At 34.4% G+C, this 16,757-nt stretch overlaps 1 protein-coding gene and 1 non-coding gene across 4 annotated transcripts; both read left to right on the top strand.

Moving 5' to 3' along the window:
• The first annotated feature begins 113 nt into the window (after positions 1 to 113).
• Positions 114 to 13,785, top strand: LOC105322375 (UDP-N-acetylglucosamine transporter). Of its 3 annotated transcripts, none has more exons than XM_034450027.2 (3): positions 114 to 294; positions 9,434 to 9,810; positions 10,468 to 13,785. In XM_034450027.2, exons 1-3 carry the CDS (start codon positions 213 to 215, stop codon positions 11,134 to 11,136), a joined length of 1,128 nt encoding a protein of 375 aa, XP_034305918.1. In that variant the 5' UTR covers positions 114 to 212; the 3' UTR covers positions 11,137 to 13,785. The 3 variants fall into 3 exon arrangements, with proteins under 3 accessions (XP_034305918.1, XP_034305919.1, XP_034305920.2); XM_034450028.2 differs by lacking the exon at positions 114 to 294 and adding an exon at positions 2,247 to 2,389; XM_034450029.2 differs by lacking the exon at positions 114 to 294 and adding an exon at positions 5,804 to 6,007.
• On the top strand, positions 8,307 to 8,381 carry Trnas-aga (transfer RNA serine (anticodon AGA)). The gene has a single exon. It is a non-coding gene; the product is annotated as a tRNA-Ser (tRNA).
• Positions 13,786 to 16,757: the final 2,972 nt, after the last annotated feature.

Genomic DNA, 16,757 nt, shown 5'->3' on the forward strand with positions numbered 1-16,757 from the left:
TGTATTTAATCCTTATATTATATTATACTATATTACGATATCTGAATTAATATCACGGATGGGTTTAATAAGTCAATTACATAATAATATTGTCTTATGGCAATCTATGCGTTACACTAAACGCACGTTTTCTTATATCCGGTGCCGAAAACCGTGTTTCTTATCTGAGTATGTTTGACGCGATATAAACAACGAGATAAGAGGGTTGAAGCATGATAAATAGAGAATCTGGGTCATTGGAGCAGAACAGCCACGAAGAGAGGAACCTCTTAGAAACTCCAGACTCTGCCACGGGTAAGGATTTTCCCGGATTTTCTCTGCCGTGGTGTGTGTGTGTTTTTACGGTTAATTCTCGCACTGTTTGTGTATTTAAGTCATGCAGCTTATTTGTGGGAAAGTATATATACTTTTGTGTTTTCGTTGTTAACATTTAGTACTTATTGAGCATCAATTTTCAGAAATGGTATGGTTTTAATATTGATCAGTTGATGTATGGTTCCTGCAGTTTTAAAACATGTCTTTGTAATGCTTATCTGTGTTTAGTGCATACCATATTTGTAGAACATACCTTTGCACCTAATTCCATGCAGAGGCTACATATTGTGTCAGGACATTATCAGAGAATCCTTGAACCTTGTAGTTTTGTCCTAATATTCAGAAGTCGTTTTGTCCTAATATTCAGAGTGGTCAAGACCAATATTAATCACTATCAGTGCAAGTCAGTCTTAGATAGGTTCTCTTTTCATTGCTTTTTGACTTTGACAATTTAAAATAAGATACACATACCTATCAGTGAAGTACTGTTGAAATCAACATAAGGTAAAATATTCAAGATGAATTCTTCATTCTTTTCAAAAAGGGAAATTCACAAGGAGGAAAACAGATTTTTTAAGAAGGGGGTTTAAAATGAAATTTCATGAAACTTTATTTCAAGTGTAGATAAACTTATCAGAGGTGCGGCAATATATCAATCATATTGATTGTAAGGGTCCACGATATGTGTATCATATCATCACATGTGTGTTGTGATACTCTTTATTAGCTAATTTTCATTAACTCTCTAGAATAGTTACATGGTGTACATAACATTAAAACATTAAGAAGTTTCATTTAGAGTTAGAAGTTATTTGTTCATTTTGTTCCAATGAATTGAATTTTGTATCTCTACAGTTATATGTCGGATGCTGCAGTTTATTCTTTACTAATCCTATAGGAATTAACATGATTAACACTTCAAACGCATATCTCTATTTTTCATTTGGTTAAATGCTCTACATATTTTTTTCATACCAAATTAATGCACAAGTGCATACTCAATCATGAAATACCAATATACGAAATCAATTTTATTGAATGGTAAGTACTTGAAGGAAGGAAAATGTAACCTCAGAAAAAAAAAGTTTTATCTTGTATAACTTTAATGTTCATGCTAAGTTTATGTTTTCAAAAAATTGTGTATAATATTCATCCAATCCTATATGCAAACACTATTTACAAAGGTGACACATGCACTTTGCCAAGACTTAGTTGACCACACAAGGCACTTCATGGACTTAGGTTCATCAGTGATAAAGAAATACATATAGGTATCCAAACTACCAGCCAAGATTTTTACAGCAGCAATTTCATTTGCAATTTGAAAGGTTGCTCTGAGATGACGCCGTACGGGATGTTGTTAGATCTTTTATAGCGTATCGTAGAGGAGCGGTATTTCAAGTCTAAATTTAATTAGATTGCGACTCTCTGAGAGTGCCAACACCAGAGAGGGAATATTTTATAGACAATCTCTCTCACCTGCAAGAGAAAACCTCAGGTCCCAACATCGAACCCAGAATTAACAGAGACATCTTGCCTCAGCTTGCCTTGAGTTTGAACCCAGGTCCTCTATCATACAAATCCAGCATGGAACAATCAAGCTAAGGGGTTAACTCATTAGCTAGAGCTAGTAGGAGGGCCATGTAAACCATTCAGGATGTTTAGCAATGTCAAGTAATGTGGAAGCATATGGTATACATGTGAGCTTGCTCACTAATTCTTTCATTTTTGTGATTGATGCATTTTAAATTTGTAGTTGAAATTTAATCAGCAATAAACATCATATAAAACAACTCTTATTTATGTGATTTGCAAAAATGTTCTACAGTGCGTACAGATGATTGATATCTAGAATACATATCTGCACAGTCGTGGATACCAGTAAAGCATGTCTAAAGATTCAGTCCTTGTAGGCAGCCATTACAAATCTTGTTTCTCCGTTTCCTATACTTGAAGTTTTACAGGAAACTGTTGTTCAGTACTAATAGTTTTATATAGTACAAGGATTGTTCAAATAGTATTTGAACAATGGAGTCTCTGGTGAAACGCCGTCTACATTCAGTATACAAGGAAAGTATGTGAAGTCATAATTCTGTATAGTTAAAGATTTGTATCTTAAATTATTGACATCTGGTTTTAGAAAAGTGGGATTAATGTTGTCTTTCATCTTTGAGAAATTTCGATGGGTTTTTTTCTCTTGACAATTTCATGATTTCATGTATATGAAGCACTTATTGATATTATAGTCATAACAACTCTCCACCATCTTTTTTTAAAGATGAGATTTATTAGCCATACAGCATCTACTGGTACAAGTCTGCATATGAATCCTGTAATGTTTTTCTTTAACTGTGGTTTTATGTCAGTTCACTTTATACACTGGTCATTGGCTGATGTAACATGTACTGGATCTCCCATGATTTTTGATTAGACTATATTAAAAATTAAACGGAAAACAGATACAAAAATCAGGATAAAATTCAATCAGAAAAGTTGTCCATAGATCCAAGGATCGCCAAGCTGGAGGATTGCCGGATCAGACGTTTCAATTATTTGATAAAGATCAAGTTGACATAACCATATTCTATCAAAAGGTTTTCTGGTCTATATTGATGGAAATAGGAAACGTTGTCGATAGGATTTAGCAGCTGTTGTTTTTGAGGTGAAATCAAAGTATTGAAAGTACACAATGTGACATTAGACTATAATTCAGTACAATTTAAGGTGGCTCACTACATCTCTAAATATTTTCTCAAATCAGTAGAAAATTACTTAATTATGATAGATATCATAATGGATAAGAAGCATTTAAGTCAAATAGGCAAAAAATGTGCAATTTTGGATGAAAAATTACATTTTCCAAAATTTAATTCGGTAAACATGAACAAAAGCTCCAGTCAGATTCGAACTCATGAACTGCGGTTCAGAAGCCCAGTACTTTAAACACTGAGCTCTGATGATATACAACCGAATCGAACGATATAAACAGTTTAACAACACATTTAAATCGCCATCTTGTAATGTCTTAAAAAGTATAAGTCTGGATGTAGTGAGGTACCTTAAAAACATTGATGATCAGGCCCCAAGGCCATAAAAGTTAGATGAGCTCACTTTTGGTCTCAGCATTACTTTTACTGAAGGAATATATATAGTGGAAAAGTGAGACTGAGATCAAAAGTGAGCTCGTCTTACTTTTATGGCCTAACAATTGCGCCTGCATTTCTTTCAATGAAGGGTGAAAGTAAATAATTCAGAGATTTTAACCACATTTATTATTTTGATTTTAATCATACACAACTACCAGTATTTCTAATATTCTTTATCCCAGTTTCAAAACACAATGAACTTTCATTGTAAGATTTTGTAAATATATCTGAAACAGAACTGAAGGTTAATGGAGAATGGCAGCAGTAGATCAGCCATTTTTTTTAAAGACTTTGCCTTTTGTTACCTCATATAAAGATGTTTGATTATGAAAATTCAGATAGTGATTTCAAACAGCTGTGAATGATGAGAACTCTTTGCTGTGGGCAGCTTTACAGTTGCTTTATTGATCAAAGGTGTAGGGTAAAGCTAGGAGTTTTAGACCTAAAGCTACCAAATCAATTGATAGTCAGCATGCATCTACCGGTACACACAATTTAAGTCGGTTAGATGTGGATGATTGTCAACTGAGATACCCTCAGGAAACTTTGTACAACTCGATCGCCACCCACCACACTAGTTAAGTTTATTTTCTCAAAAATTATTACTGGTACAGTTATGTAATTTGATGGATCTACATGTATGTGAATTGACATACTGGTACTTATATTATTACACTTATACTTATCATTGCATGCTTATATCAGGGTTGTCTCTAAAATCCGGGAGGCGGGGAATTCCCCCACCTATAATGCCTTAATTACCCGGCTATTTTTGCATTTCAAACACAATGTAACTATAAGCAAGACCCCTAGACCCCCCTCTACTTTTTCATTTCCTCCTTCTACTTCAATTTTTAGAGACAACCCTGTTATATGAATGGATTACATATTTGTTAGTTGGTTTACCTACACTCAGAGAATGCCAATTGAAAAAATGGACCAGCCAGAATGAGCAAGTGATCATTCAATGGCAACTTGTCAATGGGAAAGTGGCTAAAAATTTCCTCAACAAATAACTTAAAGCAATATGACCTGTATTTTTTAGAATTTTATTTTGCTGCAGAAACCTACTAGTATGATAAGTCTGCATATAACTTAAACTTTTATGATGAAAAAGATTTGAAAAAATCATTAATTTTTGTGAAAGGAAATATTTTTCTTCTAAGGAACATATAGCATATCAATTTTTGTACAGGACGACAATAATTCAATTTTGCTCTAAATAAGGCTTTTGCTCAAAAATATGGCTAACAGAAATTTAAAAACCATGATATTTTTGTCATTTTAGTAGAAAAGAACATTTTACTAAAAAAAAAAAATTCAACAAAATACAGCTCATATTGCTTTAAAAACCCAAATGAATTGTAAAAACGTCAAGTATTTGAGATGTTTGGAATAAAATTTTCAGAGTTTTGCCCTTACTCCCATTGTTAGTACCAATTGTATTTTTATTAACGTCTGATTTTAAAACCCACACTGACATTGCTGATTACAATGCATGTGATGCTTTTAGACATAAATATGTACCGGCCGTTAGTTGAATATAATTAGCATAAGTTAGGAGACTATTGCATTCCATATATTCATTAATTATTTAAAAAGTACAAAAAATGGTTAATGAAGTACAATACAGTATTGTATCCATTAATTAATGTAAGCCTGCAATAACAGGGTCTAATTATACATCTGATTAATCAATTTGATTTTTGTTTATTATAATTTTTATAAATAGCACTTAAATTTACAATAATTAAAAAAAAATTAATGAGCATATTGCTTTCAAATAGAGCTTAATAACTAAACTTACATTATATGAGTGCATATATAGAGTAATCTGAAATAGCATAGTACTACATTCACATGTATATAATTTAATGAACCCACTTGTAAACACATGTGCCGTAAATGTACATGTATGTGCTTGGCTATTTAAATTATAAATAAGCACATAACAAAATATCAGAAAGAGTTTTTATCTGATTACCGGTATGTAATTTTTGTTTCTTTTTTATAAGGAAGCTGTCTTTGTGATGATGTGGATATATGTTACCTGTATTTTAAATTTTCCACAATTGAGATTGAATAAATTATTTGGATCAGTTCATGATGCAGAAGATACAAGAATCTTATATACAAAGAATCTTATATATCAATGTGACAGCTGCATGGTTTCTTATGATCTCCCATACTGTATTTACATCTTTACCATCTATTAATTCTATAAACATTATAATAATCAATGCATGCATGCAGTCAAGGTAATTGCAAGTTGGGAGTTAGCTCTGAATCGTCCTTTTCTGCTTGTTAAAGTTGCAGAACCATGGCTTGTTCACTCCTGTAGAAATTGTTGCTCATGCATACAAAATGAGCTAGCTCTAACTTGAACGTGGTGTAAAGGTGTTGTTTTGGTTTTGTTATGAAGCAGAGCTCTGAACATTAAGGTTCTGTCATTTGAGAAAAATATAACTCTTAATGTCATTAGAGATCAAAGCTACCATAAATTACTACAAATATGATTAAATTGGAGAATGCTGGAATGATAGAAGGTAAGATATTGATTGAATTAAAATTAAATGCCTTCAAAAAACAGCATGCATCTGATCAGGGATTTGGTGTACATATCAGAACTTGACAGATGACAAATGTTTTCTTACACTTGTCATGCATATTTCTGCTCCTTAACGATATCATTGCAGCTTTATGTTGTTATTTTTTCTTCTATTGAGATTTTGGGTCTATTTTTATATGCCTGCTACGCTAAACAGTAATAATTCCCATTGTACGACTGAAGCTACTAGTTTAGAATAAAAATAAAAATTGGGTGACCGACGGCTATGTGGAAAGAATCAGGCATTTATAAAATCTAGTCATTTCACCCATTTTAGGTGAGGACAAACTGATTTAATAATCGATAATTAATTTGTTTATATTGTCTTTGTATAAATCTGCGTGACTCACTAATTCACCTAAACATAAATATGTCATCTTCATGTACCAAATATTTTATATTTTATATAATATAAAGTATTGGGATGAAATCCAGTAGTATATGATGAGGATTTAAACCCCTGTCACACTGGAGCTGCGTCCTAATGGCGATCCCGCTGCGTCCTTAAATAATGTAACACACCAAGGTAAATGCAGTAAAGTCTCCTACAGCGCCATAACAATGCAACGGCATCTTTATTTGTCGCAGTGGGATTGCCTGGAACATTATAGAATGCCATGCGATGGCGTGCACTTTGATCATGCACAAAGTATGCACCATGGCTCTGCATCCTGATAAACACGTCGTAGAAACAGAGTGAGGTCACCCTGACAGCGCTGTAAGGTCTCCAACAGTGCAACAAGAGGTCCGTTGGCATGCTCAAGGAACGAAATTAATCGCAGTGTAGACGCAGTGATAAGTTAATTGCACTTGCACAGGGACCTGTCGGAGTCCTTTGGGATCTCACTGCATCTCTATTGCACTTTCATTGCGCATCCAAGGTTTGAACGAGTTGTTTTTTCATTTGGCTGCATTCACACAGCAACCCAAAGAGTTGTTACTGCATTCATTGTGCTCTCTTGACGTTTCTTCTGTGTTTATTAGCGTACTGCGCTCCCATGGCTTTTCTAGTCAGCCAGACCATGAAAATTAGAACAATTGCTGCTGTCCAATAGCAAGCAATGTAGTACATGTATTACCAAATTTGATGTAGATGACTATGTAAAAGTAGCATTTGCGAATATTCCAGGACCTGTTATAAAGGATGTAGATAGAATTAATGCCTTAGAACTCTGTGGAAACGCAGGTACACGCCGTGGGAGCTCCGTAAGAAAGCCTTGGTTGCCGTCAGGATGCTGTGAAATCTTCACTTGTAAAACTTTCAAATAAAATTGTACATTTTCTCTGAATTTTTCTTGCGTTCCTATGGTGATTCCAAGATTTTTACATCGCCCTGGACATGCTGTGGGAACACAGCTTGGTGTGACAGGGCCATAAGGTAATCAGATGTTAAATTAAGTAATATTGCTACAATTTGTTATGCAGCTTGACAGCTAGAGAATTAAAACTATGAATCATGTGGATATAGAACTAGATCAGATGTTGAGTGAACAGTTTTTTTGGGGGGAGTGGATCTCAGGTTTTGAGGAATGCAGTTTATATTACATGTACTAACAGATATTACCAGTACATGAGCAATTTATTGTTAGATTACCTGAATCACATAGGTGACATGGGATCTGGTTGTCAGTTGGCACATGACTTCTTTTTGAAATACATTTTATCATTCTTCACTTTGTTCACAGTTTAAGTCTTGTCATGCATACTATATTGACTATCAATTAAAATGGCTGAATGGGAGAGGTGAATAGATAAAGCCAATCCCAACCAGATTTGATGTCTAGTATCTGTTTATTAATTAAATTTATATTTCCTTTCACCAACAGATGCTAGACATCAAATCTGGTTAGGATTGGCTGGTTAGAATTGGCTTTTTCTATTCACCTCTCCCATTCAGCCTGAAATATCAGTAAAACTGTCCATATATTGATGTAATTATTAAAAAATATTTTCTCTACTGATGAGCAATTCAGCAAACAAACTAAATGTAGATTTGATCAACAAGACTCCTGACAGAGTCCTGTGCTTTTGTAAATTTTAAAATTCATGCCCACTGGATCAGGAATTTTTGTTTGTTGTTGGAGATGGCTCTATTGAACATATATACTGTAAATGAAATAGTACATAAAGAGTACTGGTACATAAAGTGAAAATATGTACATACAAACATTAATTAAACATCATTTCCTACATTCTAATCATTTGTACTGTGATGGTTAGACCGGTTCGAATACCGGCGCCAGATAGCTCAGTTGGTAGAGCACCTGACTAGAGATTCAGGGGGCCCGGGTTCGAATCCCGGTCTGGTCCGTCATTATTTCTCTCATCCCGTTACAGTACCTTGCAAACATTAAGGAGGCAAACCAAGTGTAAAGACATACAAAATATCATTTACTACGATTGTCAAATTATAATGCAGAGATTAGTCAGATTTTATTCTTTCTAAGGGAGCTGTATATACTTATCATCTTGTAAAAATCTATATATGAATTTGTATTTGTTATTGAATTTGTAATATCTTCTTTTGATATAACAGTCGATCTTTAGAGATAATCTGTCCAGAAAACTCTAGGAATTGCAATTAATCAGGCCTCTAACATACCGGGGATAGTGCATGTAGACATATTGGGGATAGTGCATGGAGAAGTCTCCATATTCCCTACACCCTTATTCAAAAATCTCGAAAACAATTGAAAACCCCACCTCAGAACAGTATTCATGTTCCTGTATTTACATTCATTTTCTTTACCCCTATTAAATTGCATCGATTGATTTGAGTTACATTTACACATAACACAGAAGACTCTATTACCAAATCTATTGCGTATGAATACATTCTTATGTGCAAGCAAAATTTCATAATGCAAGAACGCACATTATTCAATTTGTATGCACACACCGTTGCAGTTATGAAACAATGATGATTCAATGTTTTTAAAGTATTCATGTTCAGGGCTGCATTACACTAAGGCAATATTAAAGTCTAGCTTTTTGTTCTGATCATCTTGTTTTATGATTTCATTTTGTAACTGTGACTATAAATATAGAAGTGCAGACACTGATACAATAGCTTCTTTATATTGCTTGTACTTATACATGTATTCTGTCAATTCCTTATTTTATGCGAGTACTTAATTCCACGATTCTGCTGTTTTGCATCAAATGTTGATGATTTCATAAAGCTATAAACTGTCTGAAAAATAAGAGCAGAATTTTTAAAATCGACGAGGGCTGCTTTTCACGATTTTATACTGAAATTAATTCCTTGCGTATAATAAGGAATTTCGGTAGTCAATACTTTATAATGCTAAAATTTCAATGTGTTTGTGTAATGTGTTTGACCAAGATACCTGTTTGTTGACAGATTCTACTTCCGAGGAGACTGCTGATGACACGGGGCAGTGTATGACGAGGACTATGTTGAAACAACTGAGCCTCGTTCTTCTGACCTTACAGAATGCCCTCCTCATTCTGGTCATGCGCTACACACGCACCAGGAAGGGCGACATGTATTTTGCCACTACCGCGGTGGTTCTCTCGGAGGGGCTGAAAGTGTTGACCTCCCTGATGATCCTGGCCGCTCAGGAGGGGACGTTCATCAAACTGATGTGTTATCTGCGGGACAATATATGGCGGCAGCCCCTGGACTGTCTCAAAGTGTCTGTACCAGCCTTCATCTACACGCTACAGAATAACTTGTTGTACATAGCACTCTCCAATTTAGATGCAGCAACATTTCAGGTATGTTTTTGTACAGGTTCCAGTAAAGTTTTAGATAAAATGTATATGTTTATTTTAAAGATAATATGACATATTGGTATTTCCAGCTCTTTTACTTCTTTAAGATATCCTTTGAAAACTATTTAAGATTCTCAGCATCTCACCATCAATAAACGAGGACAGAATAACACGAGAAGGAAAGCAGTAAAATGCATCATTTTTAATTCACAAATTGCAGATTGAGAACTGGTCCATTTTAATTAATTTATTCTTGGAAGTAGCCATTTTATTTATTTCCTAGAGAAGTTAATGATGGTCTGTAATGATAAATGTTTAAAGCACAGGTTGCTTGCAAATTTGAGGATATAAGTAGCATACATACTGTGGAATCATCTTTGTTCGTGGGGAACCAATGTCTGTGGCTTTTGTGGATAACTCTTGCCCACAAATTTACATCCCCACAAATGTATATACAAGCATTTGTTTAATACCAGTACTTATTAAAAATTATCCCGAACTTGCTACCAATAAAAACACGTCCCCACGAACCAGGAAAACTTTGGCTGCCCATGAACATTTACTCCCTACGAATATAAATGATTCCACAGTACACTTATCCTATGAAGAAACTTTTTGTGAAATGTTAGTTTATTTATTTCTCTGTTTTTCATTTAATAGGTTTCATATCAACTAAAGATCCTCACCACTGCCCTGTTCTCTGTGCTAATGCTCAAGAAGAAGCTGAGTCCCCAACAATGGAGTTCCCTAGTGATATTGTTTGTTGGAGTGGCTCTGGTCCAGTTCAGACCAGAGGATTCCAAATCCTCCAAGACTGCAACCACAGACCAGAGACCCTCCGTGGGGTTATTCGCCGTCATTCTCTCATGTTTCATGTCGGGGTTTGCCGGTGTTTACTTTGAGAAAATACTGAAGGGAACTAAACAGTCGCTCTGGCTGAGGAACGTTCAGTTGGGTAGTATGAGTGTTATAATAGGACTAATCACCATGGAAATCAAAGATGGACCAAAGATTCAGGAGCGGGGCTTCTTCTTTGGTTATGATTACGTAGTGTGGATAGTGATTGTATTCCAGTCCCTCGGGGGCTTACTGGTGGCCGTCGTAGTCAAGTATGCTGATAACATACTGAAAGGATTCGCCACATCAGCTGCCATTGTTCTCTCCTGTATAGCATCTATATACTTATTTGACTTTAAACTCTCTTTTCCTTTCACAACAGGTGCATTTTTAGTGATAATCTCAGTCTATATTTATAGTAAATTTGTTCCCGAAAACAGTCTTCCACAAGTAAATGTTGGGAAGGAGAAATCACCTTCAAGATTGATGTAAATCTATGTTTATGAATGTTTCGAGGTATCATCTATTATTTATTATTTTCTGAAGATGTCCATCACATGCAATAATTGTTGAAGAATTCTATGATTTGGGATGCATGTATTTATCATGATTGTTTTGATTGGTTTTTTTTGTTAAAAGATATTTATGATGAGAGGTTCATTCACGCATGAGACAACTTTGAGGGGTTTAGTTTATTTAGGATAATTTCTAGCTAAAAGCGACTCTGTCTCATTTTAGAGTGTATCTTGATACCTTCTATTAATTAAGTTGTTGTCAGTATTTCTTTAATAGTATTTAATAATATCTTTTTTATCACAGTGTCTAGTTAAGAAGAGCAGGAATAGCAATGCATTGACTATCTAAGAGTATTGAAGCTTTACAATGGGAATAGTTTTCCCAGTTTGTCACAATTACTTTCAGTTATAAAAACAAAGTTTTAATACATGATAATCTTTGAAAAGTATGCCATTAGATATTGGTGCAATGTTACTGTATATAGGGTTATTTTTGCCTCGTGGTATTTTTGCCTTTTTTCACTTGCAAACATTTTCGCCCTGTCTTGAATTCGCTCAGACAACGTTGTGAATAGAGAAAGATAGTTTGAGACAAAGGAATTCGCCCATTCCTTAAAATTCGCCTGCTGACAACAAGGGGGAAAGAGGCGGCGAAAATGAAATGAGGGCGAATATTTCCCTGTATATAGTACCTTGCAGTAAAAAGAGTCAACTGAGATGTGAGAGAGAGGTTTGTGTTCTTTCCTTAGTCTTTTAGAAGCATGGGGATTATTTATGATGAAATGTAGGGGAAACACTAGTAAACCAATGTAGTTCAACGGTACAAGGCATTATTCCACATATACCATTGTATAAATGTAGATTCTGTAAAATCAGTGGCTTCTGTGAAATGCATGTAGCATTATTGAAATCACAATCATTTGGCACACACTGCAATAATGGGCACTGATAGTGTCCATTATTAGTTTGTCTTCTCCATTTGAAGGGAGGTAAGTTCTCATACCTCACTGCTCATTTATTGTCAGTCCAAACCTGTACATTATTCTGTATCTATAAAGCAAGATGATACCATGTGGTGTTGCACTTTCATTATACCAGTCTACACTAGCTTTAACGATAGGTGTACTTCACATTATGTATAGTGTATGTTTTGTAAGATAGGCATGTCAGAATTCCATGGAGAAAACGAAAACTATTGTTTATGCATAGATTTGTTGCTATATTTGTTATCCAGCTCCATAGCATTGTTTTAAGAGTACTTTGACTGTTCAAATGTAATTCACAGCTTTTTATAAGTACTCTTTATGCCTATGAAGTACTAATCTCATGTTTTACCAATTGATTATTTCTATCTTAAAAGAATTGTGCATGTCACATTTTTATGTCTTTTATACATGTTGATATATAACAAGTTCATGTTAAAAAAAAAGATTCTGGTCATCAAATTTTATTCTCTCAAAAAATGTGCTGCATAATGATCATGTGTTCAAAACATGGGACATAAAGTTTATAGTGTTGTGGTCATTGAATCTGTACAGTAGGAGAATACATTACTCAGATCATATATTTAATTCACTATGTATTTTCTGATATATTTCTTAAGCAAACCGATTGTAATTCACAGCGCTATAGAAACTGACAGGGCTGAAATCTACATCTACATATCCTGCAAGAATCGTCAAAGAAAGCATTTTTTGTTTAAAGTTCACAACTTGCGAGGTTATTATCAAATGACCTAATTAGTTGCAGGAGGATAAGTACCAGCTTGCCAATGTGTACTGCCCAAGAAACAAAACTTAAGTTTGAGATAACATATTAACACATGATTAATATCTTTTCCAAATGTTTTCACAATTTATAAGTTTATTGAATTCTTACAATTTTTTTTAATAAGAAATAAAACCATTATACAAATCATGGACTCACAATGAATTTCCAAATTTTTGGCCTGCATTTCAGACCCCCTTATGGAGCATTAGAATGTTGAACGGTAACACAAATGTTTGCAGTGCTATTTATAAATCTGTCAAGTTTGCATATTAAGCTCTTTTAAACACAGAAACATGCTACACTTACAGAATTAAAAAAAAAATGGTTTTGAGAAATTTTACAAAATCATTGAAATAAAAACAGATTAAATAAACATGATTTTAAATGAGGACACTTTTTCATGAGGTTCAGATATATTGAATCAGTATAAAAGGGTTAAAAAAAAAAACTAAAATTCTATCTCACTAAATATAATTAAATCACAGATAGATTTTAAAAAAAGTAAAGACTTTGTAAAATGTAGGTTGGAATGTGTATAAACTGTCTACATTTTAAAATATTCAAATATAAAAGGGGAAAAGCAATTAGTTTTAAACACTTTCCTCCGATAAATCATCGGAGTATGAATCGGGTGTATATTCATCCATAACTTCGGTGGAAGTTACACTGGGTCCACAATTTGTGTCATTATTATATTTAACAGTCATTTATTGAATCTCAAAGGGTTTGATTGTACTTGTATAGGTTTTATTGACGTAGGTAATTTTAAAATTTAAAACACATGTCATGTACTTAACATGATGTACATACGTATATATTTGTATTGAAACATATAATAAATTCAAATAACCTGAAATTAGTGTGTGTGTGTCTTTAGAATTATGTTAAAAGTTCAAAAATCAACTGCTTCTTTTCTTGTTTATCCGCGATAACCCGTTGCAGACGTCGAGGATAAATAATAATTATATGCAATCAAATCAAGCTTAAAGGGGCATGGTCACGATTTTGGTCAAAACTTATTTTTCCCATTTTAATATTTACAATGCTTCAGAAAGGCATTTTTAATAGGCAACCGAAATTTGAGTGTCATTTGTTGACTTATAAGCGAGTTACAGAGCTTGAAATTCTTCGTTATGTAAACAACGCGTTTTTGATTACATTTTGAACGTTGAAGTAAAATTTTCAGTTTTAAACCTAAAACGAATGTATTAAACGTTAAGAACTGTTTATCTATGCTTAAAATAAATTAAAAGATAGACAAATAAGCTGGAAAAGGATTTTTTACTTGTATATTGAACCTATGTAAACAAAAACAGGACAGAGCCTTGTTTACATTACAAAGAATTGTGAGCCCTGTATCTTTCTTATAACTCTACGAGTGACTCTCAAATTTTATTTGATCATTAGAAATGCATTTCTAAAGCATTGTAAATTTATAGCAAGCGCAGCTCGCCGGCGCGCAGCGCCGGCTAGCGAAGCGAGCTCTAAGAACCAGTGTGCGCGGGAAAAAGAACGAGCAAAACCTACAGATCATCAAACAAATTTTTTTGTCTACGTCCCATAATGCTCTCTAATGATTTCACCCGTGGTGCTATGCCAAAAATGGCCGACTTTTAACTCGTAATTTACGGTGATTTAAGGTTTGAAGTCACGTTTTGAGTACCGCATATGCTTTGGCGAGACTCTCAAGATTTGTAACATGCTTCCATACCTTCGTATTGAGTCTTAAACTTTGTATCTCTTGATAATTAAAAATTTCTAAAAATTGAAATATTCAGCAAGAAGGTCAGCCCTGTCAGCAGGCCCGTGGTTTGTGGACATGAGCCGAATCTGGTAGTGCATTCGTCTGCACTGAAACAGGAATGGCAAGCATGTTCATGACGCTGATCAGGAGTCAAGTAGACAGAGTGACCACTCCCTGCTGTAGAATTAGCATGCTCTCTCTCGTTACATTACTGGCAATGCTTGTGTCCAGTACATTCCATGTATGTTTTGTGTATTGTTCACCGTAGAGACTAGTTAATATATAATATTTACATCTATCGACTCGGAGTATTATTTCCTCTATTTCTTACGGAAACTTATAGTTTATTCATAGCTGTATAGAAACAGCCAGACAGAAATCTACACGCCCCGTTTATCGATTGGTCGTAATCTACAGCGGCTGAAACTGACAAGTAAAATTGACACGCCCTGTTTATCGATTGGTCGAAGAAAAATCACGGACTGCACGAAATAATCATGATGCTGTCAGACTCAAAGTCTTAACAGGAGTTAATTTGGCTGTTTCTTTTAGCTAACGTACTTACGTACATTAACAGTAATTTAGTGAATTTTACTTACTTTTGATAATTTTGATAACCCGTTGGCGGGTTATGTATTTTTTCTGCAATGTCGCTACCTTCATATCCCGAATGAATCACTGAAGAAAGCATTTTATTGTTTAAAAGAACCACATATCTATAGTCAGTTTTATACCACAACGCAAAAAAGTGCATTATGGATGTATGGGGGTACTAGTTCTGATCTGATGAACCATTCCTGGGGTATTGTCCGTGTACGCATAGAAACAGATGATGAAACTGGAAATTCAGTATTTGATATGAACGGGGTGGGGGGGGGGGGCAAAAGACAATAAATCCTTTTTTGTTACTGATTACTATGGCATAAAAATGCAAAACGCACCTTCTGAAGCAAAAGTACACATTCTTTTCGTGATATGACCACAGCAGGTACCTTCTAATGCAGAATCACATTTTGTTGTTGAAATAACTACAGTCTAATAATGCAAATGCACATTCATATCGAAGGACAGCTGTTGTATTCTATTCAAAACAGTTTACATCCGTTATTACGGTGCTCAACTATAGTCTGTCCCAAGTCTTCCATCATTTTTAATAAAAATACACATACCCGTGAAAGAAATACAGTTAAAATCAATAAAAGGGAATATATCCGAGATATCTTCATTGAACAATTATCATTTTTCACTTATAAAAGTTCATAGGAACGCAAACAAATTTCTTACGGAGATTTATAATGGAAGATGTTCACATCTTTTCTTCATTCGGAAGTACTTGAGACACCTCGCGCAATTTTTCAACGTTATCATCCGGGCTTAATTATTAATGGCTGATGCAATGCAAAATCCCCGCAGAATTTCTGTTTTGGGATGTGTATTGAAACCTGAAGCAGTAGAGGGGGGCGTTTAAAAACAGAAAATCTGGACATTTTTCATATTAATGGATGAATGTAGTTTTAGCACAAAGGTATTTATGATTATCAAAATATCAAGCAAAAAGTGGTGGAAGCAAAAACTCAGGACAGAGTATACATGTAGTTCGTAGTCTGGTTAGAGTCTCGTTTTCTTACACACGCACGTAGCATTGTTTTAGAAGACTCATTCCCAAAATCTTGACAAGCAGGCTACGTAAAAGGGTTGGTTACCCTTCATTGTGGTAAAATAGTATTAAACAATAATCTGTTTAATGTTTAGAACATCGCAAAAAGTAATCCTCATATCTGTTATACAACCATGCTCCGGAAGTACAGAACATTGTATCATTTGAAGAGTTTTAACAATTTTTATGGATCAAGACAAGTTTATTATGTGCATAAGACTTTACACCACACACATATCACGTTTGATTGTGTACCAGTGACATACCTTCCAGGGTAAAACATTGCAGGTATTAAGCTACAAGTGACAATGGAAGCTGCTTTTAATGGGGTTGGGTCCTGCATTCAAAAGTCTTAAAGTTTTTCTTTAAAGTATTTATCAAATCTTGGAATATATGCCATTTCTGTGAGTTTTACAATATTTTAAAG

Source organism: Magallana gigas, chromosome 4 (genome assembly GCF_963853765.1).
Source record: "Magallana gigas chromosome 4, xbMagGiga1.1, whole genome shotgun sequence".
In the NCBI taxonomy this organism is placed as follows: domain Eukaryota; kingdom Metazoa; phylum Mollusca; class Bivalvia; order Ostreida; family Ostreidae; genus Magallana; species Magallana gigas.